The 24,996-nt window shown below is 37.5% G+C and overlaps 2 protein-coding genes across 2 annotated transcripts; both read left to right on the top strand.

The window, feature by feature from the left end:
- The first annotated feature begins 884 nt into the window (after window positions 1-884).
- On the top strand, window positions 885-1,694 carry LOC139705874 (olfactory receptor 2L13-like). The gene has a single exon (XM_071612770.1). The coding sequence runs from the start codon at window positions 885-887 to the stop codon at window positions 1,692-1,694; it is 810 nt and encodes a 269-aa protein (XP_071468871.1).
- A 17,836-nt stretch (window positions 1,695-19,530) lies between these two features.
- LOC139705872 (olfactory receptor 2L13-like) lies at window positions 19,531-20,172 on the top strand. Its single transcript, XM_071612769.1, has one exon. It carries the CDS (start codon window positions 19,531-19,533, stop codon window positions 20,170-20,172), a length of 642 nt encoding a protein of 213 aa, XP_071468870.1.
- Window positions 20,173-24,996: the final 4,824 nt, after the last annotated feature.

Raw genomic sequence — 24,996 nt, 5'->3', positions numbered from 1 at the left:
AAAGAAATACCATGTGTTTTTAGAATTTCAGAAATTGGAAACCTCAATAGGGAGGAGACAATACTCAGAGAAAACAATATATTCATGGTGGATTGTATAGGATACACAGTACCTTCACAGTGTTAGAACAATGCTTTGGATGGTGAACCACTTCAAAGACCAGCCGAGCAGCTTCTGTTTAGGAGGTGAGCAGCACAGCTCTGGGAGAAGACCCTGGCTTACTCAGCTGCAGCAGTGCCAGTGGGGAGGGGAGAGCAGGCACTAAAGGTGTGGAGGAGGCGAGGTCACTGAGGATGCAGACTCAAGCACACAGGGCACTTCTGCGCCCCACAGGCCATGTCTGTGTGAACCTGAGTGCTGAGTTGGGGAGCTGGGAAAGCAGGATCCTGGCTTCCTCAGGGCTGAGCCTGGTGCATAGTCCTAGGAATGTTCCTGCCAGGAGTCATCAGGCAGGAAGGCTCCAGCTACCTCACTGGGTTTCCTGAGCCTGGTATAGACTTTGTACTCCAGGACCATGTATGTGTCCAGGATGTGCTAAGATGGTTACCAGAGAGAACTGGGGCAGGAACATTCTATTCAGGTCTTAAAATCAATTCAAGAAAAAGGTACAGATTGAAAAAATAAACAACAATTAATTTTAAACAAACACTAATAAAGGCAATTCATTTTTATTCTCTTTTACTGTTTCGATTTATGTCTAATGTTCGATTTTTATTTTTTACATACATTCCAGGAATTTGAGGAACTAGGTTTTCATGGAGAAATGGAACCAAACTTCAAATGATTTCATTTTGTTGGGGCTGTTACCCCATAACCAAACTGGCCTACTTCTCTTGCTCCTGATCATCTTTGTGTTTGTTCTCGCCTGTTTGGGGAACTCAGGGATGACTGCCCTCATCTTCTTGGACCCCCGGCTCCACACCCCCATGTACTTTCTCCTCAGCCAGCTCTCCCTCATGGACCTGATGTACATCTCCTCCACTGTCCCCAAGATGGTGTACAACTTCCTCTCTGGCCAGAAAAGTATCTCCTTCTTGAGTTGTGGTGTACAAAGCTTCTTCTTTGCAACTATGGCAAGTTCTGAAGGCTTACTCCTCGCCTCGATGGCTTATGACCGCTTTGTGGCCATCTGTCACCCCCTCCATTATCACATATATATGAGCAAAGGAATGTGTGTGAAGATGATCTTGGGGTCCTGGACACTAGGTTCCCTCAATGGCCTAGTCCACACTGTGTATACTCTTAATCTTCCATACTGCAGAATCAGGACCATCAGTCACTTCTACTGTGACATCACAGCCATGTTGCTTCTTGTCTGTACGGACACCTCAGTCTATGAGTATGTGATTTTTTTTAGTGCAGTCCTGATTCTCCTTCTTCCTTTCCTTGGCATCACTTTGTCCTATGGACGGGTCATTTTTTCTATCTTCCACATGAGCTCAAAAGAGGGGAGAAGTAAGGCCTTCACCACGTGCTCCACGCATTTAACCGTGGTGACATTTTACTATGCTCCTTTTGTCTACACTTATCTCCGTCCTAAGAATGTCCGCTCACCTGAAGAAGATAAGAACTTGGCTGTCTTCTACACCATCCTCACCCCCATGCTCAATCCCATCATCTACAGCCTGAGGAACAAGGAGGTGCTCGGGGCCATGAGGAGAGTGTGTGGGATGTTCACCCCCAGGAAGAAGTGAGCACGGCCATCCCTTCTCCTCTGTATGGCTTTTCTCCTTGCAGACTGGGGCACCCCAGTGCAGCACTCAACAATAGAATTATAATGTGCTTCTACATATGTAATTAGATTTCTAGTGACCTGTTTAAATCAAATTAAAGGAAATATTAATTACTATATAGATTTATCTACATTAATAATTAATATATTTATTTAGTTGAAAACACAAATGTTAACATTAACAAGGTTGACATTATATTATTTTATATATAATATTCAATATAATGTTAGTTCACATATTTTAATGTAGTAACATACTGATATTTAATATTGTAATTAGTATATTTGACATTATACTCTCGCTTTGCTTATATCTCTTGTTTTCATTCTACCTTTTCCAACATTGCGTGACTTTTATGTTATATCCCATTAGCATCTTGCACTGCATACACTTCAAGTTTCCTACAACCACATGGGGCCAGAGTCTCCTGATATCCAGCAATTCTGGGTGCCTAGTAGTCCTCTCCTTCGTGATCACATATGGGTTGTTATTCTCACCATGATTCCTAATCTTGGAACAAAGAATTATACTCTGAACACTTTCAAATAGATATTTCACTCAGTATGTTAGGGAGACCTTGTTTCAAGAAAAAAGAAAGGCTGAGGATGTGGCTAGCCAGTAAGCACCCCTAGGTTCAATCCCAAGTACCAATAAAAAATCAGAAAACTCAACAGCAAAAACCCATTTCTACTCTTCTAAATTTTAGTTTTGATTGTTTTAGAGATATTGAAATCCAAATGGCTCCTAGGAAGTAGTGTTATTTACATATGTAATCTTTCTCTAGGCACACAATACATAAAGAAGCTATATCTAGCACAGCTACCAAGGCCATAGTTTTCTCTTTGCCTTTTTCATACTCCATGATGGAATACTTGCCATGGTTCTTGCCTTCACCGAAAGACCTTCCTTGGCCTTTGTCAGCAGGGGCTCATATGAGCTGGACATGGGGTCTCTGATGTCCTAATATCTAAATAGTTATTTTACTTCTAAGAGGGCACATTAATTTTAACATCCAACATCTCAGGTACAGCCATGTGCATAGAGTCACTGTGACCCATCCTCTCTAATCTATCTGCCTGGTCAATTCCAGGAGCTATGCCCAGGATGTGAGCAACACCCAGTTCCTTGAATATGCCCAGCTCCTTCCTAACCCATGCCCTGCCCCCACACCCCAAACCTGTGCTTATGGGCTGTCTTGAGGTCCCTTGACCTGACAGTCCTGGAGTGAGAAACTAGGTTTTCATGGAGAAATGGAACCAAACTTTAAATGATTTCATTTTGTTGGGGCTGTTACCCCAAAACCAAACTGGCCTACTTCTCTTTCTCCTGATCATCTCTGTGTTTCTTCTCACCTGTTTGGGGAACTCAGGAATGACTGCCCTCATCTTCTTGGACCCCTGGATCCACACCCCATGAGCTGAGGTTTGACCAGGTGACATCTGCTATTAGTTCTGCCTCCTGCCTGGGCATTGTTCTTGGAGTGTACACATCCAGCCTGGTTCCTCTGTGTGTCTGAAGATTTTATGAACCAGTGTATTTTAGGATGTTCATTTTTCTGTCTCAATGCAGATTAATTTCTTTCTCTTTCACTTGAAAATCCTGGGTGATACAATTAGACTGTAAATATCAGTTGAATTGTGGCTAGGAAGTCCTTTGGAGTGTTAGGGCAGTGACTATAGTGCTAAAAGAGGATTAAAAAATGTTTTAAATTTGGCTGAAAGGTAACATTGTTTTACGATTGTTTAGAGTTCTGTAAAAGGAGTACAAAAAAACTCAGTTTAAGGCCCAAATATCAATCTGGCTTCAAACTTATGGGACACTTCCACATCTGTGTCCACTACAATGTCTTAAGTACTCAGTGTTCAGAGATGGATATAACATCTACTACTTAAAGGAAGTGCTTTTTTTCCCCTCTAGATTTAAGGGTAGGAAAAAACACGTAAAGACTTTGAGGTAATACTTATAAGTTAATTGTTACTTCATCCCACATGAATCACACTGCTGACCCACAATTGTGATAAGAAAGATAGGAAGAAAATATTCATTTCTTTTTTGGCCACAAGTGTGTGGATCAAATCTCAAACACTCACCCACAGAGACCCAAAACCCAGCCAAGACCAAACCCCAACTAGTGGAAGTTCTAACTGAGGACTGCACCATCCTGCTATCAGAACAGTTTATCATTATTCCCCATCATCCCACCCTACATGGGGAGACAGGAAGCTGAGAGCTAGTATAACCAGCTTTACAAATTCCCAGCCACAAAGTTTGGCAACTGAGTGAGGAGCATAGAGACATTGGATTTTAAAAAGCCCAGCCCTGTTCTAAAATAGATCACATTCTAGGTCATCATGGAAGTGTTAGAAAATACAAAGAAAATGATATCATCCTGTGCACCTTATGATATCATATTGGAATGAAACTAGAAACACAAAAAAGAATAGAAATCATACAAACTTGGAGAGTGAGCAATTCCTATTTTCAATTAGCAATTGATAATAGAAGAAGAATAATCAAGAAATTCTAGGAAACAAGGAGAAAAAACCCACAAATATCAAAATATTACAAAATTATCCAAGCAGTTCTAAGAGAGAAATTGATACCATTGAATGCCTACATTAAAATAGAGACTCCAAAGAAATTAGCCTGTATATCATCTTGAAGCCTTAGAAAAGAATAACAAATAATTGCAACATAAGATTGAAGTCAAAATTAATTAGATTCAGAATAAAATACACAAGATCAATGTAATGATTTGGTTCTTGATAAAGATTAAGAAATTGATAAACCCTCAACTAACCAAAAATAGAGAGACAAAATGCAAGAAGTAAAATTAAGCTTAATAAGGAGATTTCACAGCAGAGACTTATTAATTCCAGAGAATCATTAGAAACTCTTTTGAAAATTTATACTACAGGAAACTGGAAAATTTAAAAGACTTTTACAAATTTCTAGATACATAGGATATATCCCACATGAACCATGTGGATATAGAAAGCATAAACAGAAAAATTTACAGTAATGGGATTGAAATAGCAATTAAAATCCAGAATGAAAAGCCAAAGATGAAAGGGATCTGCAGCTGAGTTCTAGCAGACCTTTAAGAGGAACTGACATTATTCTTTCTCAAATTCTTCAAGAAATTAAAAGGAACACTCTCCAACACTTTTCATGAATCCAGTATTACTCTGATACCAAAACCAGACAAAGACACATCAAGGAAAGAAAATTACAGACCAATGTCCTGAGGGAGAGAGAAGAAACAATTATGAATAAAATATGAGCAAACTACATTCAAACACATATTAGAACGGTAATACACCACAATCCAGAGGGTTTCATCACATAGATGCAAGGTTCATTTGAAATAGCAAACCAATAAATGTAATTCACCACTTAAATTCAATAAAGAATAATCATCTCCATAGATGCAAACTACAAAATATCCAGCACCCATTCATATTAAAAATGCAGGAAAAATGAGACATAGAGGGATTTACTTCAATATTGTAAACAAATCCAAAGCCAGCATCATACCAAATGGAGAAAAACTAAAAGTATTTTCTCTAAAATCACAAAAGAAATGCACATAAAACTCAAAGAGACACTAATTTCAATTCACTTGGAAAGTTAATCAGGAAACAAAGCAGAGAATATATTTTGACAAAGGTGCAGAGAAATTAGAGACATCATTGTTTTTGCAGCAATGTGAAAAGGCCTTGTTCTTGAGTAAAAAGAGCTTAGTGATTCTTTGAAACATTAAGGCTGCTATCATTAAGTGATCAAGTTCTTCCACCTCTGAGATGCACCTCGAGAAAGCAGAGCAGACACTAAAGAGTAGTCTGGAGTCCACAGGAGAGATGATGAGCAGAATGGGGTGGCACACTCAGTGGAAATCATTCAGGGCTTCAGAGGAGAGCAGGTGGCACATACAGCCACAGGGACAAATGTCAGCAGCATCAGAACTGATGTCTGACCTTGTGAAACACAGCTGTCAGTACAGCACCTTCATTATCCATGTTCCAGTTTTCCAAAATGACACTTACCATGTAGTAGTATGTAAATAAAAAACCTGTGTCTGACAGGAGAGCACCTTTCAATACAGTGCATTTACTTTAATGATGTGAAGAGGACATCTATTCTTATTTGAAAATGAATCCTGTTGCGATATTTTGACAATTTAAGTTTTAGACATCTAAATAGCTGTAAGAATTTATTTGCTGCCCTTGATAATATTTTAACTTGATTTGATTTTCTTAAGTTCCCCTAGAATTGTACAGTCTTGAACCCTGAAATAATAGCCTGCACACAGGAGAAAATGTAGGCATCCAAAGTTTTCATAGTAAGTACAGAAAAGAGCTTCAAATCTGCATTGTGTACTGTATGATACGAAGGTCAGATGCATGGGATTTTTTTTTTTTTAAATGTTGACTCATACTGGCTCCTTGAATGCAACAGGGTTCCTTCCAATATGCAACAAGACTTAATCTCATTAACAGGACCTTGTGTGGATATTCCACTTTACAATGACATAAATGAGATTCAGAAACTTTCAATGAACTTTCCCAGCCCTCCAGCTATTAAGATCTACACATATGTATGAAATCACCTATAATTTACATGTCGATACACACATGTGGTATTATCCTTATCAACACAAGCTTATGTTACATTATATAAAGATTTAAACATGTAAGCTTTTGATAACTGCCAGGTACATCTTATAGTGTAGACATGTTGTTTAGGTAATGAATCAAAAAAAAAAAAAACTGAGTTTCTCAGTTTTAAATCAAGCATAAAATGTTACAAAAGAAAAGGAAACAAAATTTATTAAAATAGAAATGGCATTCAATTAACAAATTGTGGAGAAAGAATATGAAAGACTTCCTTAAGCCCAAATGGTGATATCCTAGTGTTGAAAAGGGACTTGTCTCAGCATCCTCCTGCTTCCTGTATCACCTGCTTTACTCTCCTTTCACTAGACTTGAAACTATCATAATTATCTTCAAAGGATTTGAGGGATCTATGTGATAATTTGTGTTATTCCCAATAACAAATTGTCCCCAGGAGGGGATAAATATGAATTAATCTCACTAAGGGCTGCCTGTTTCTAAATGAATGGGATCTTGCATAGTAAATCTGGAGCCAGGTCTATTTTACTAGGAAGATTTAGGTTATGGATCCCATAGAGCTAGAGTCAGTCCTTAAAGAAGCTGTTTGCAGATGCATCTGTAAATAGAGAAGAACCATTTTGCATTACCTCAGTTATTTACAGTTCACAGCACTGTGTGCTGACTGTCCTGGAAACTCTAGAAGACTGCACTACAAAGTGTCCCCTGGTTTCTGGACACAGATAGTCCTAGAATCCCTGCAGGGATTCTGTGAGAAGTTTCTCCCTTCATATGTGTTCACAGCTCTCCATACAGTAATAGTTCTAAACATTGTCTAACCATTGTTAGAAAGGGTAGATGGACGTAGAAAACCAACGTGATGAAAGATGTAAATAATATGAATTTTCAGCCATTCAGAAGGGTATAATGTTGAAGAATCATATTTTATAGAGGGCACAAAACTCCAAGACACCAGTAAATGTTTCTGTGTTCCAAAGTTACATAGCCCCATGATTTTCCAGAATGTTGAAGCACCATTAATAGATGAATAGTAAGTAGGTAAACAAGTATTTTCATGGAGAGATAAAAACCAATTTTGAGAACATATCCTTTGAATTTTCTTTTGAAATGAAGTTGGGCTTATTCTGCTTTATTTTACAACTTCACTGGAGAATGCATTTAGTTTTATATTTAATCTAATTCTAGCCCTTCATTTAAAAGGAATGTCCACATGTTTGGTGAATGTAATACTGGAGTGTGTACCTTAGAAGTAGAACACAGAGGAACCGGATGACTTATACACTCTGTGTCTGTGAAAATATTTATGAATATCTTGCACATGTAGCTGCCACACTTAGAATTTCCATGACTGACTAGATCAGAGCATTGATGTAATTATCATCATGTATATCCCTATGCTGTCAACCACACAGCTTGTACAGTAACATAGTTGCCAAATTGTTTCTGAAAAGTGTGCCAATTCAATTCTGAAAAAGAAATCTTAGTGGTTTCTAGTATACATATTACTATTACTTCTTAATATATTCTCTTGTTGCACCAAAGGATAAAACAAGCGAGGTACAAAAGTTGAAAGCACAACGCTTCACAATTGAAACATATTGGCTTTACAGACAAAATCTTGATAAAACTTAACCCAAGTGCAAATCACAAATTTACCTGTATCATTTTCATGTGCCTTTTACTTTAAAAAAGCTGGTCAATGTTCCATACATTGGTAATTCTAACTATTGTCAATTAGCTCATACAACCACGAACATATTAATTTCACATACAATCAACAATAGTAGTTTCAAGGTAGTTAATTGCAATACCATGAAGCCATAGTAGGAAATTTAGTAGAGGAAAACAGCATTAAGATTACTGTTGAGTTGTGGCTCAAAGTAGAGTGTTGAGGGCCACAGCCCAGTCAGGATGACACATGGCATTTTTGCCAGTAGTAGTGGTTGAGAGGTGAAGCTAGTGAGCCATTAAGATGATGACTTTTGAGTTCTGGCAGATTTCCCGTTGAGTTCCTTATGAGTTCTCTTGGGGATTCCCAGAGAGTTCCCATTGGTTGGGGAAGTGCCGGAGGAGGGATATTTCCGGTTGTTGGTTCCTAGAGGAACCCAGTGGCATTCGGGAGAGTTCCTGGGGAGTGTGTGTGGAGTGTGCTGGTGGAGTTCAGAAATAAAGTTTGTTCCTGCTTCAGTGGCTCATGATTTGTGCCCAGCCAGATTGTGGCAGTAGAGCACTCATGGAGCACGTGTTAGGAGCTGGGTTCCATCCTCAGGAACAATAATAAATAAATAAATAAAGGTATTGTGTCCAACTACAACTAATATATATTTTTAAAAAGATTACAAATGGTGTTATGTAATCAATTGTCCTATGGCAAAGCAAACAAACTTAAAGCAAAAACCAAGTAAAGGAAAATCCAAGTGAGAAATGGGACATCAACTCCTTACTGTGAACATGGGCTCTGGGGGCCTAGTCAGTCTCCAGCTTCACTTTCCGTCAGAAGCTTCCTCACAGGTGTCATGTGCTGCCCTTCCATTACCTCACCTCCCTTCCCTTCCTGACAATGGAATTATCAATTAGCTCAAAATCACTTACTCTTTTCTGTGTTTCATGCCCAGGATTTCCACTACACAGAGCTATTAAAAGTAGAGCTCTTGACCTCAAAGTCAACTTCAAGTCCATTTCAGAAGCAAAGTTTTCCTAGGTAATACATAAAAATAACAAATAAATAGGCTCATACCTTTTATGGCCTCAGCACACTTACTCACTCACTGCCTTGCTGAGCAGTGTGTCCTGAAGTCATCCCTAAACAAAGCATTTTTCTGAGGAAACTGCTTGAATATTTTTGAAATGAATATTTTTATCACTCCTCTCCTCTTCACACCATGGAGACCTCTGTGGAGACTAAGGATCAGCCAGGGGACAACCTCCTGTGTGTTGAGGGTAATGATTTGTTTCTCTTGATGAGGGCATCCCTGAGATGTGGACAACAGAGGCCACATCAGTAATGACACAATAGGGCCTCAGTCAAGGGCTGCATTGGTGTGGCAAGGAAGAAAGGTCTTCATTCAGATCGCCACAATGTTGCTCAGTGCCTGGTAGTTTCTGAAATCTGTATTTCATGTGTTGTTATTCAATATATGCACAGTAATGGCACATAGTAATGTCTCTGAATATAATAATTTCTTTTCCATTTGCTTTTCAATAGCAAAATTACAATAAAATGAGCCTAAGAAAACCATGAGTAAAAGTTTGAGTATTTGATATATTGTATTTATTACCTAATTTTAGGTAGTATGTATGCTCAAATAGTTTTATTGTGAAAATTTCCATTAAATAAGAAGTTTTTTCCATTATATAAGAATTGAAAGCTTTTTTTTTTATTACAGCTTTTTGTAAACTATTCAGTAATTAAGGTTATATTGCATATCAGGTTTTATATAACCACAAGGTTTTTAGTTCTTGTTTATTTTCTTTTTTCACTGACACATTTTAATTATACATAATAGTGTATTTTCATTCATTCATATAATATAACAACATATTTTGGTCAAAGTTGTTCCCTGGTACCCCCCCCCCCTTTCTCTCCCCTCCTCTGTCCCCTGAATCCCTTGTGAGATAATTTTAATCTTCTGAAAAACATTTCTATCCATTTTTACACCTGAAAAATCTGTTGTTGGAGAATGATGTTCTAATAAATAATCACTATAAGTGATATTAAATAAAATTCAAGCTATTATGTAAGGATTCCAAGAGAAATGCTGAGGTTTATTAGTTGGAAAATCTCAGGTGGCAGGATACAGTGTGCAGGCATACATGTCCTCACTGCTGTGGCCAGCTCTTGGGTAGAATGACCCAGTTATGCAGTGACCCATGCTAGCATTTCCTCTTTTATACTGACAACAACACACATGGGTTATTCTTCAACTTGAGAGATTTGTCTTCACAGTTAAGGCTTTTTAAAATATTGTGGGTGATTTTTGGTTGTTGTTTGTTTGTTTGTGAAACCACTATGCCAATCTAAGTCTTTGACTGGAATGCTTAGACCATTTACATTCAGTATTATTATAGAGAGATGATTTGTATTTTTGCCATTTTGATTTATTTCTAATAATTAATTCAGATTTGTTTCTTCTTACAATTGCTATTCTTCTAGTAGGATTGGACCCTAGGATGGCTCTGATGTCTATTTTTCATTTATTTGGGATGAAATATTTCAATATATAATTTTGTAATGCAGGCTTAATCATTGTGAATTGTTTTTGTTTCTTCTTGTCATTGAAAAGATTGATTTCATCTCCAAGCCTGATAGATAGGTAGTTTTCCTGGGCATGACATTCTTGTTGGGTACCTATTTTGTTCAGAATTTCTCCAATTCCCCTTGGTTATTATTGACTGGCCTGGAAAATCAGTTGATTGCCTTGCCTCTAAATGCACATGTACTTTTTCTTTTTTTGGATTTTAAAATTATATCTTTATTATATTGGTTAGGCATTTTTATTTTAAAGAGGATTTTTTAAATCTTTCCTATTCAGGATTCTAAATATATCTTGCATTTTAATTTCAATTTCATTCCAAAAGTTTGGAATTTATTTTTTTGCTATTATTTTATTGAAAAGGTTGTGCATTCCTTTAGTTGTCTTGTTTTTCATAAAGATTCTCAAAAATTTTGTGTGCATTCCTTTTAATTATGCATGATGGGAGTTTATTTTGACATAATTATAAAAGAACAGAATATAATTTGTTTTAATTCAGTCACCAGTACTTCCCCTACTTGTCCCTCTGTCCCATCCACAGATCTTTCTGCTACTTAATTAAAGTCTTTAAAAATTGCTGTCTTTTGGATGTACATGGTGATAAGATTCACTGTGGTAATTTATACATGCATATAGTAATGTAATAAAATTAAAATCAATGATAGCTTAAAAATCAGAAACTATGGTAAGATGTGGAGATTAAATAATATGCTTTTGAATGATAAATTGATAGAAGAAAAAATCGGGGGAGAAATTAGAAAATACTGAAAATTAAATGAGAATAGTGATACAATTTATTAAAATCTCTGAGAAAGTATAAATACAGTTCTAAGAGGAAAATTCATGGCATTGGGTTCATACCTTAAAAGAATAGAAAGACACCAAATAACTAATCTAACTTTACATCTCTGGGACATGAAAAAAGACCAAATCAACACCCAAATTCAGTAGAATACAGGAAATAATTGAAAGGAGAGACAAAAATCTATTAAATTAAGATAATCAACAACAACAACAACATAAAATGTTAATGAAAGAGTTGATTTTTGATAGGACACATAAAATTCATAAACTTTTAGCCAAACTAACTAAAAACTAGAAGGAATGGCTCAATTACAAAATCTAACATAAAAAGGAAATATCACCAAGACACTACTGAAATCTAGAGGATAATCAGAAAGTATTTTGAAAACTTATACTCTAAGAAGTTTGAAAAATGAAGACATGGAAACATTCCTAGACACATATGACCTTCGTAAATTGAGCCAGAAAGAAACAGAAAACCTAAATAGAACTAATATCAAGCAATGAGATTGAAGCAGAGAACAAAAGCCTTTTAAAAAGCAATATGCTGGATTGGATGGATTCCCACAGTAGTTCTACCAGACCTTAAAGTTAAAATAATCCAATCCTACTCAAACTATTCCATAAATAGAAAGAGAGGAAACACTTCCAGTTCATTCTATGGAGCCAGTATCACCCTGGCACCAAAACCAGACAAAGACACATCAAGAAAAGAAAACTTCAGAAGAATGTACTTAGTAAACATACATGCAAAATCCCCCAATAAGATAAAATATGACCAAATCACATGTAAAAACACATTAAGTCCACCATGAACAAGTTTTACCCCAGTTATGCAGGTTTGGATCTACACAAAAATCAATATGTATAATCCACCACATAAGTGGAATTAAGGACAATTATTACATAATCACCTCAATAAATGCAGAAAAAGCATTCAACAAATCCAGTATTCATTAATGTTGAATATGTGGAAAAAACTTACCACAACAGTGAAAGGAATACAAGATACTTACTTACCTCCACAATTTAAAGGAAATGAATGAAAAATCCGATGCCAACACCATACTGAATGGAAAAACTAAGAATTTTCTCTAAAATCAGGAACATGGCAAGAATGGACACTCTTACATCTACTATTCCACATGTGTCTTGAATATATTTCAGGAGACATGACACAAGGCAATGAAACTGAGGCTATACAAATAGGTAACAAATAATTCATATTATCTATTTCCTGATGACATGATCCTATATCTAGAAGACCTTTCAAACTCCACCAGAAGACTTCTAACACAGATAAATACATTCAGCAAAGTTGCCAGACACAAGAACAAAAGGCATAAACAACTGCTTTCCCGTAGTCTGATAATAAATCTTGTGAGAAAGAAATCAGGAACACTTTCACATACATAATAACTTCAAAAGCAAATATTTTAGAATGAATTCAATCAAAAAGCTTAAGTACCTTTGCAATGAAAACTATAAACACTAAAGAAAGAAATTCAAGAACTCATTGACAATGGAAAGACTGCCCTTGTCGGATAGGTAGAATTATTATGGCCAAAATGTCCATACTTCCAAATGCAATATACAGATTCAATGGAACCCAAAACAAAATAACAATGACATTTTCAAATAAGAAGAGAAAATAGCCCTAAAACTCTTTTGGAAGAATAAAAAACCCAGAGTACACAAAGCTGTCCTTGACAAAAGTAGTGGTGCAGGAAGTGTCACAATATCAAATCTTCAATTATACTACAGAACTATACAAAATCCACATAATATTGGTCTCAAACAGGCATGAAGAACAATTGAATAAAATAGAAGACACAGAGACAACTCACATACACAAAGTCATCAGATACTTGACAAAGTTCCCAAAAGCACTGGAGAAAAGACAGTCTGTTTAACAAAAAGTGGTGGGAAACTTGGATGTCCATTTGCAGAAGAATAAAACTAGATGCCTACTATGAAAAAAACAAACTCAAAGTGCAATAGATATCAACAAATTACCCCCAGGAACTTTAAAATGCTAGAATAAAACATAGGTTGAACACTCCAAAGTATCATGACAGGTATTAACTTTCTTAACCAAAATATTAGTGTTTCAGAAATAAAAGCAAGAGTCAATCAGTGGGACAGCACCAAATTAAAAAGCTCTGCACATCAAAAATTTTAAAAAATAATGTATGAAGAGCAGCCTACAAAAAGAGAGAAAACATTCACCAGCTATTCTTCTAATATCAAGAATGTGTAAAAAAAATCAAAATATTTACCACCAAAAACCAAATAAACAAATGCATTAATGGGCAAAAGAACCAAACAAACATTTCTCAAAAGTAGATATAGAATGGCCAACAAATACATGAAAAAGAAAGTTCCACATCCATAAGAATCTAGGAAATAGAAAATTGAGAATTCATTTCACTCAAGTCAGAAAAGGCATTATCAAGAATATAAGTAATAATAAATGCTTGTGAAGATATGGGGAAAATACACTCATGCATTGTTAACGGGATTGTATATTAATGAAACCACTTTAAAAGCTGTGTGGAAGTTCATGAAAAGTCTATAGGAAAATCAATGATTATAGCGGGAAAATTCACAATACCTATATTGTAAGAACAACTCAGGTGCCTCTCAAGAGATGAATAAATAAAGGAAATGTGCTATACATACACAATGGAGTTTTATTCATCCATAAAGAAAAATGAAGTTATGGCATTTGACAGTAAATTGATGAAACAAGAAAACATAATACTCTCTAAAAAAGACAGACTCAGAAAGTCAAAGGGTGAATATTTTCTTTATATATGATGAGATCCAGGTCACAGTTAAGTCCCATAGGTGACATGAAATGTACGCTTCCCTGGTGTACCAGTCTGTGGTTTGCAGGACAGGAAGAGATCGTCCTGTCTGTCACTGCTACCCATGCAACAGGGAGCAAACATCTGCATGCATACTTCCATGGAGTTCCCAGAATGTCCCTCCAGTTGGTCTTGTTTAAAGAGTTGACAACTGTCAGGGTTGGTGGCACATGCCTGTCATTCCAGCAGCTTAGGAGGCTGAAGGAGCAGGATCACAAGTTTAAAGCCAGCCTCAGGAATTTAGCAAGGCCCAGAGCAACCTAGTCAGATCCTGTCTCAAAATAAAACATAGAAAAAGGGCTGAGGATGTGGCACATTGTTTAAGCATCACTAGGTTCAGCCTCTTATACCAAAAACTAAAAACAAAGACATTGACAAGACAGAAAAGTGTGAAGGGATTTTTCCAGTTTGATCTCATAGTCAGTGTCTGGAGCTGCCTAGTAGAAACCACTATGCTTCCAAATCCTCATTTTATTACAAAACCTCAAAGTCAACATTTACTTTAGGAGAATTGCTTTCTTCATTCACATTTTCACAAATCAATTAATATCTTTCCTCATATAGAAAAAGATATTTTGTCATATCATAATTTAATTCAGACACCACAGCCAATAATTTGCTTAAGAATCTGCCTAGACTATAGAAGGTAATTGCTCTCACTACTATTGCTGATATCACCCAGCACAACACTGCTTCTTGTTGATCCTCAGTTCTAACTTACCAAATGGGAGGTTTTAGTAGACATGACCTAACACCCCTACAGCTCCTCATCCTATTCTGGAATGACTGAGCTCATCCCTCTTGAGACTAATTCTGGGCAGCAGGAGAGGGTGGCAGCTGAGTAGATTGGCTGATTTATTCCACACTTCAACCAAGTTCACCTTGAAGCTAGCAAAGTCAGGTGAAATGACCAAGTTTCTCTCCCATGGGCTTGGATCCTTGGGATCCATTAGAGGAAGAAGGACATGTAAGGCTTGAAGGAGGAAGGTTCTGTGCATCAGAGGCAGCAGTTCATCCTTCTGTCCACTCTCCAGAAGTAAGTGTGGCATGTTTGAGTCTGTTTTACTGGAACAAGGGAAGAGCAGAGGGAGATGACTGAGCAAAGCAATAAGGAAGCAGCTCTCAAGGTGAGGAGCTCTGAGAGTTCAGCATAAGAGAATACTAGAGGTGGGAGCTGTGGGCACTGAGTGTGTTCTGAGAACTCCCTCCTGGTGCCTTTGGCTCCTCACATCAGGAGAGCTGGGTGAGATCCAGACCAGCTGCTCAGTGTCAGGACCTAGTTGTTTAGCCTGGCAGAGTGTGAGCACAGCTTGGGGTTTAAAAATTTAAAGAATTCAATGGACTATTTGGTGGGAATGTTGTAAATAAAAACAACTTTTTCTCTCAGACCCCAGTCTCAAGAATTTTACATAATGTAAGTCAAAATACTATTATTGTGATAAGTTAATCTGTATTAACTTAAATTAGAAGATATTTGGGTGGTAAGGTTTTCTAATCATATGGTTTCAATCAATGTAAAAAGAAATTAACATACCAATTGCCATGAACATCTTTTAACACTCTGTATGTGATACTTTCAATAAAAATATAGGTATTCCTAATAAATGACTGGACCATGGAAGACATAAACTTGCAGGAGACTGTGTATACAGATCTTCGTACTACCAGCTATGCTGACACCTTTATTCCTCTGAAATTGAACCTGGATGATTTAATGAAGGGGGGAATTACCACAGGAGTCTTTCATGTCCTGTTTTTCAAAGCACAGATACTATAGACTGATCCCCCCCCAAAAAAATTATATACTGACATTTCATTAGTTTGAACTCTTATATTAATTTACTCTGAGGCTATTACTTGGTTCAGTTAATCAGCAAAACTGCTGAGAGCCTACTATGCAATAGACCCCGAGTCAGGGGGCAGAGACAGAAGATTCAATGGGTCCCACCCAGTCCCTAAGCAGCACCCAGTTTGCTGATGTGCTCAGGCCTCAGGGTCCCTGGCATGCTTGGCTTCCTTTGCTAAACCCAGGTAGTCCTAGCTGTCCTCATTGCCCACTGCCCCATTTCTGCTGTGGGCTCCTCCTCTCAGCTCTCTTCTCAACCAGAGCCTCCTGTGTGAGCTCCAGAAGGGGACCTGACCTCATGTCAAACTCACTGGCCTCTCACCTGGTCCAGAGCAGAGTCTAAGTCCTCACTCCTCCTGCACACTTGCCCTAGGGCCTGAGCTGCCAGAGCCCTCTTGTCTCTGCTGCTGTCCTGATGACCCAGGCAGGCTCCCTCCAGTGCTGGCCCAGATCTTCAGTTTGTGCAGAGTATTCTAGAGCCTGAGGGCTCTAGCAGCACCTCCTTGGAGTGGCTTCCTCAATGCTTCTGCCCAGCTGTCCCTCTGTCCTTCCTCCCTGCTCTATAATTCTTGCTATTACTAATGTGCACATACCTCATTGCATTCATTTGATCTGCTGCTCTGTTGTCTGTGTCACCCACTAACTATGAGCTCCAGAGTGTGGAATGTTGTCTATTTTAACCATAAACAAAGTCAATAGCCAAGAACACTGCCATTAATCAATCCATAATTTGAACAACCAAATGTGTCCCATGCTGAGGATCTTGTGTTTATCCTCTCTATGAGGTCATGAATTTTGTTCATAAAGTTAGGAAGCCAATCACCCAACTTTCCTGTTGTCTTGTGATTCTGTGCTCCAGTTGAGCTCCTGACCATGTATATTTACCTATTGCTATTTGTCAATTAGACAACTATCAACATGCCTTCACATTTTCCCAATAAACTCACTTTCTACTTTCATTTATTTTTACCAGAGGTATATGTAGGGCAATTCATTTTAAGTTACTAAATGTGAATGATGACATCAAACTCTTAATAACTTTTCTTTCTTTTGAAAAATTGAAATGCAAGATGACTATCCAGATTAATAGTTTCGACAGGGTGTGTAGTCAATATTTCTTTAAGGTGGAAAAATACAAACACATAAAATGGAAAATCTCATACCAAGTCTAGATAAATAAAGATGTCAAAACACATAGACTGGAAATATAAATCACAATTCATGAATATTTGGAAGAATAATGATAGAAAGAATAAGAGCCAGAATTGGAATGACACAAAGAGTAAAGAGAGGGTCTAAAGAGTGAAGTTACAGGTATGAATTCCCAAGTAAAAGCATGGGCACAAAAAGCAAAACAGTATTATTTAGGAAGGGAATTTTGCTCATTTTATCTAGCTTTGGTTTTCACTCTAAATGATTAATGCCGTTTACTTTAATGATTAACTCTGAAGATGAGAATTCAAACTCGTTAGCTATAATTCCTAAGGCACCACTGCTCACATGCTTCCTACTTGCACAGCTCAGCATAAGATCCACCCTCCTGCCTGTACTGGGTGAGAACTAAACTATAGCACAGGGAGATAAAACCAACAGCCCAAGATCCATGTGCTCCTACCTCCTCTCAAACATGTAATTAGGTATGATCTCTAAAGGAGATCAAGACTAACACAAATTGAATTGAGTGAATTGTAGGATACAGATTAAGCATTTTCTAAGGGATCAGCAAGTGTTTAAGAAGTAGGCACATAGACTCATAGTATGATACTTAAATGACTTAATTTGAAAATGTAATTATTCACATCAATAAATTCTATTGTTCATATTTTTAAAATGAGGTTATTAATGCCTGAATTTACAGAATTGGGGCTATGAATACATTATAATAAATGATGTAATAAGAAGACTAGTAAACAAAGCCGGTACATCTAAGATTCCTATAGAAACAAGAATATCTGAGTGTGCATCTCCCTTATTTATACTCATGCTACATTTTTCTTTACCATGCAGATTCTAAATGGTGCTCTGAAAAAATGGTGAGTTTTGCCAGTAAATGGATGAAAGTGGAGATAATGTGCTAAGTGAAATAAGGCAATACCTCGAATTCAAAGATCAGATGTACTCTCTGTATGCAAATACTAACTCACAGCAAGGGGGCAGAGGAAGAATAGAAGTTTGGTGGCTTAGACAAAAGTGAACCAAGTCAAGGTAGAAAAAAGGGAATAAGAAAGACGTGGAATGAATCTGACCTAAGGCTGCTATGTTCACATATGAATACACCACAGTGAAACTCCACAAGATGTACAACCATAAGACTGGAATCTTAATTCAAAAAAGATGCACTCCATGTTTGTATAAATAAGTCATATTAAATTCTGCATGTTAAAAAAACTGGGGAAAACTACTTTCCACATTATTTGATCTGTCACTTTTATCATGTATTATTTCTTATATGAAGAAAAGAAAACATATGCATGAATTTCTATGATTGATTTAGAATTCGTAGGGGATAAGCAAGTAGAAATATGGAGGGAAGAGAAACTATCAGAGGGCACATTATAATTATGGTAGATCTTACAGGACACAAAAAAATTTTATATTGAAGGACAAGGCTTTGGGGTGGTGACCCATTTTGAGGGCCAGCAGAGAAGCTTCTGTTTAGGAGGTGAGCAGCACAGCTCTGGGAGAAGACCCTGGCTTACTCAGCTGCAGCAGTGCCAGTGGGGAGGGGAGAGCAGGCACTAAAGGTGTGGAGGAGGCGAGGTCACTGAGGATGCAGACTCAAGCACACAGGGCACTTCTGCGCCCCACAGGCCATGTCTGTGGTGAACCTGAGTGCTGAGTTGGGGAGCTGGGAAAGCAGGATCCTGGCTTCCTCGGAGCTGAGCCTGGTGCAAAGTCCTAGGAATGTTCCTGCCGGGAGTCATCAGGCAGGAAGGCTCCAGCTACCTCACTGGGTTTGACACAAGTGGTACTCGAGTTTATATCTTAAGACCTTACATTTGTCTATGACTTGCTGAGGCGGTTACCAGAGAGAACTGGGACTGGGACATTGAGTTTAGGTCTCAAAATCAATTCAACAAAAGCTACACTGTTGGAGAAAAATTAATCCCTTCTTTACAAACACTAATAAAGATGATTCCTTTTTCTTTTCCTTTTCTGTTTCATTTCAGGTTAAGTTCTTATTTTGTTTATATTTCAAAGAAATTAAAGGAGTGTGTTTCCATGGAGAAATGGAACCTAACTTCAAAGGATTTTATGTTGTTGGGGCTATTACCCCCAAACCAAACTGGCCTTCTTCTTTTGTTCCTTATTATATTTGCATTTGTTCTTGCCTTGGTGGGGAACTCCAGAATAACTGCCCTCATCTTCTTGGACCCCCGGCTCCACACCCCCATGTACTTTCTCCTCAGCCAGCTCTCCCTCATGGACCTGATGTACATCTCCTCTATTGTCCCTAAGATGGCATACAACTTCCTCTCTGGCCAGAGGAGCATCTCTTTCCTGGGCTGTGGTGTGCAAATGTTCTTCTTTGCCACCATTGCCTGTTCTGAAGGCTTACTCCTGGCCTCCATGGCCTATGACCGTTTTGTGGCCATCTGCCACCACCTCCACTATCCTGTCCGCATGAGTAAAAGAAAGTGTTTGAAGATGATCATAGGAACCTGGATACTGGGGTCCATTCACTCTCTGGCATATACCACCTATACCCTTCATCTTCCTTACTGCAGGTCTAGGGCCATCAATCATTTCTTCTGTGAGGTCCCATCCATGATGCCTCTGGTCTGTATGGACACCTGGATCTTTGAGTATATTCGGTTTTTGAGTACAGGCCTGTTTCTCCTCCTTCCTTTCCTTGGCATCAAGGCCTCCTATGGACGGATCCTTTTTGCTGTCTTCCACATGCGCTCAAAAGAGGGGAGAAGAAAGGCCTTCACCACGTGCTCCACACATTTAACCGTGGTGACATTTTACTATGCTCCTTTTGTCTACACTTATCTCTGTCCCAAGAATGTCCGCTCACCAACAGAAGATTAGAACCTGGCTGTCTTCTACACCATCCTCACCCCCATGCTCAATCCCATTGTCTACAGCCTGAGGAACAAGGAGGTGTTGGGGGCCATGAGGAGAGTGTGGGGGATGCTCTCCTCCAGGAAAAAATGAGAATGGCTGTCCCTGCTTCTCTGCATTGCTTTTATTTTTTTTGCAGACTGTAAATCTCTAGAGCAATGCTGACCTTTAGATGTATAATATGATCCACACATATAACTAGATTTCTACTGAGATATTCATTAGTTAAAATTCATTAGATGATATATTGATTACTATATATAACTATAATAATTATTATATATTTGGTTAAAATGTTACAATTAATATGAATAATATCAATTAATTAATTTCACATTATACTATATTATATATAGTATCTTGTTTCATAGAGTAATAATAATACAATATTGGTACTCTTATTGATATTTATCATTTATACATATCTTACATGAATTATTACTGTGCTTGTATATATAATTTTATTCTAATTTTGCTCAGCGTTGTGTCAATTATATAAACCATAGCAACTTGAACTTTTCAAATATCAAGTGTCCCAATGTCACATGTGGCCAGTGTCAACTAAAGTTAGTACCGTTTGGTAACTTGCAGTCCTCTCCTTTAGGACCTAATGTGCCTTGTTGTTCTCTGTTCCCTGTTCTTGGGATAAACAATTGTACTCCAAACTCTTAAAAATAGCCATTTGTTTTTCTTGTAAAAGTTAGTTTTAATACTTGCAGAAATAAATAAGTTGAAGTGGTTCCTAGAATTCACCATTATTACAGCTCTAATTATTCTCCTTGCAATATAATATGGAAAAATGTTCTTTCTTTCATGGGGACGAAATAATACTGTTCTCTTTTATGAATTCTTTGACAAATTATTTGCATGTAACAGGGTGGAGGAGAGTGTGGCTTTGGAGTCATGAATCAAAACCTCCAGAGATCAAGCAAGAAGCAGTTACCATGTCTATATACTCCGGCGGTAGCTAAGCAGATTACACACAGCCACCAATGCAATTTCTGGCCAATTGTCCTTGCAGCATCCAATCAAGGAGCATGCCATAGAACAAGCGCTGGGATCATAATACGTGGCCTCACACCCAGGTCTGTGAGTAACTGAATCACAGAGATTTGAAGATCTACTCAAAAGCACACCGGATCCTAGGGTAGGAGTTGAGGACCAAGGGGGAGAGTCCTGCAGAGCCCAGGTCATGCAGCATTCACTGAAGCACAGATGTTCTCCCTACAAACTCCTCCCTTGAATCAAAGTGATTCTTGAATAAAGACCATTACAAAGTGAGTCTGATGTTATTAAACATTGTCTGACTATCTGCCAGGTGCACACAGGGTGGGGATTTTATAATAGAGCCTCCTAAAGTTGATTTTGCAGGAAGTTTTCTAAGAAATCTGATTGGACTTTGAAGCCTCTAAATGAAATGAACTAATAAAGATAGATTTAACACATACACAAAAAATGCCTTCCTCTAAGGTCTTCACCACTCTTTATCATGCTTTGCAGAATTTGGAATGAATTCTTCTCTTCTCTACCTGAGATATCATGAGGGTCCTGACCTTTCAGAATAAACCAGGTGCAGGTCACTTTTATCAGGAAGCTTTAGGTGATAGATTCCATAGAGCCAGAATAAGTCCTTCAGAAAGCTGATCACAGCTCTGTGCCCATCTGTAGGAAGAATGACTGTGTATGAATCTCAGCTAGAGATGACACAAAAAAGTCTTCATTAGAATAAATGTTTTGTGTCTACTATGACATCTATAACCCAAATTGCCACCTATGTAGGAATGGTGAGGTCAGCATTTAACATCATCACTAGCAATAGGAAACTGTGAACTAGATCAGACATTCAACAGCAGGAATCTACCACATCATCCAATGTATTAATAATGCCAACAACATGTATGGGGTAGGAATTACATAAACTATATAATTTTTTCAGATACTGGAATTATAGTTTGTTAATTGCAAAGAAGATAGTGTAGGAAGGCAAAAGAAAGTTTGGAATTTGTGAAAAGTGTACAGAGGAGGGGTAGAGATAGGAAGCAGATAATGGCTGTTAAAAAGGAAGAAAAAATAACTTAAAGTAATAAAATATTAAAAGAGAGGCAGACAAAAAGCAGAAAAAATTAGTTTTTACTGGGGGAATAGAGTGAAGACAGTGCAGTAAGAGGAACAAAAGCCAAAAAAAGTTTGGAACAAAGAAATAAGTTTACATTATTACAACTCAATCCCACCAATAATTTTACCCCACCTACATCAAACCATGGTTACCTAGTAAATGGGTAAAGAAGAAAGCAATCAAAGAGAAAGAAAATCATTATATATATATGTGTATATATATATATATATATATATATATATATATATATATATATACATATGTATACACAATGTATATGTATATATATACACAGTGTATATGTATATATATATACAATGTTTCATTGTTTCATTATATATATATATATATATATATATATATATATATATATATATATATATTATATACACACACATATCTATTCAAACATACACAAACATATATTTGAACACATATATATGTATATAGATATACTTGAACCTCTGAGAAGTAGAGCACAAGCACACACACACACACACACACACACACACAAATGCAGAATTTAAAAAGTAAAGAAAGACTAAATTAAGTTGAAAAAAAAATTTAAAAAATGGTTTTATATATGAAATAAATTTTAAAAAACTTACTGGGAAATAAAGGGTTTGTTTCTGCCAAGGCAGACTAAAGCACTGGCAAAGATGGATTTTTGTCCTTTCACTAATTGGGGGCTGGGGTGTTAAATCCAAGTCTTTGGTCATAGTCAGCTGTTGTGGCTAGGATCCAAAGTCGTAGCTCTTCTAATAAATGAATTCAGCAAAGTGGCAGGATATAAAATCAACACGCATAAATCAAAGGCATTCCTGTATATCAGCGACAAACCCTCTGAAATGGAAATGAGGACAACCACTCCATTCACAATATCTTCAAAAAAAATAAAATACTTGGGAATCAACCTAACAAAAGAGGTGAAAGACTTATACAATGAAAACTACAGAACCCTAAAGAGAGAAATAGAAGAAGATCTTAGAAATGGAAAAATATACCCTGTTCATGGATAGGCAGAACTAACATCATCAAAATGGCGATATTACCAAAAGTTCTCTATAGGTTTAATGCAATGCCAATCAAAATCCCAACGGCATTTCTTGTAGAAATAGAGAAAGCAATCATGAAATTCATATGGAAAAATAAAAGACCCAGAATAGCAAAAACAATGCTAAGCAGGAAGTGTGAATCAGGTGGTATAGTGATACCAGACTTCAAACTATACTACAGAGCAATAGTAACAAAAACAGCATGGTACTGGTACCAAAACAGGCGGGTGGACCAATGGTACAGAATAGAGGGCACAGAAACCAATCCACAAAACTACAACTATCTTATATTTGATAAAGGGGCTAAAAGCATGCAATGGAGGAAGGATAGCATCTTCAACAAATGGTGCTGGGAAAACTGGAAATCCATATGCAACAAAATGAAACTGAATCCCTTTCTCTCGCCATGCACAAAAGTTAATTCAAAATGGATCAAGGAGCTTGATATCAAATCAGAGACACGCCGTCTAATAGAAGAAAAAGTTGGTTACAATCTACATACGGTGGGGTCGGGCTCCAAATTCCTCAATAGGACACCCATAGCACAAAAGTTAATAACTAGAATCAACAATTGGTGCTTACTCAAACTAAAAAGTTTTTTCTCAGCAAAAGAAACAATAAGAGAGGTAAATAGGGAGCCTACATCCTGGGAACAAATCTTTACTCCTCACACTTCAGATAGAGCCCTAATATCCAGAGTATACAAAGAACTCAAAAAATTAAACAATAAGAGAACAAACAACCCAATCAACAAATGGGCCAAGGACCTGAACAGACACTTCTCAGAGGAGGACATACAATCAATCAACAAGTACATGAAAAAATGCTCACCATCTCTAGCAGTCAGAGAAATGCAAATCAAAACCACCCTAAGATACCATCTCACTCCAGTAAGATTGGCAGCCATTAGGAAGTCAAACAATAAGTGCTGGCGAGGATGTGGGGAAAAGGGTACACTTGTACATTGCTGGTGGGACTGCAAATTGGTGCAGCCAATTTGGAAAGCAGTATGGAGATTTCTTGGAAAGCTGGGAATGGAACCACCATTTGACCCAGCTATTCCCCTTCTCGGTCTATTCCCTAAAGACCTAAAAAGAGCATGCTACAGGGACACTGCTACATCCATGTTCATAGCAGCACAATTCACAATAGCAAGACTGTGGAACCAACCTAGATGCCCTTCAATAGATGAATGGATAAAAAATGTGGCATTTATACACAATGGAGTATTACTCTGCATTAAAAAATGACAAAATCATAGAATTTGCAGGGAAATGGATGGCATTAGAGCAGATTATGCTAAGTGAAACTAGCCAATCCCTAAAAAACAATGCCAAATGTCTTCTTTGATATAAGGAGAGTAACTAAGAACAGAGTAGGGACGAAAAGCAGGAGAAGAAGATTAACATTAAATAGGGATGAGAGGTGGGAGGGAAAGGGAGAGAGAAGGGAAATTGCATGGAAATGGAAGGAGACCCTCAGGGTTATACAAAAGTACATACAAGAGGAAGTGAGGGGAAAGGGAAAAATAATACAAGGGGGAGAAATGAATGACAGTAGAGGGGGTAGAGAGAGAAGAGGGGAGGGGAGGGGAGGGGAGGGGGGATAGTAGAGGATAGG

The sequence above is a fragment of the Marmota flaviventris genome, chromosome 5, assembly GCF_047511675.1.
Source record: "Marmota flaviventris isolate mMarFla1 chromosome 5, mMarFla1.hap1, whole genome shotgun sequence".
NCBI lineage: Eukaryota > Metazoa > Chordata > Mammalia > Rodentia > Sciuridae > Marmota > Marmota flaviventris.
Note: the sequence above shows the minus strand (reverse complement) of the source record. Positions and strands in the feature narration are given on the sequence as shown.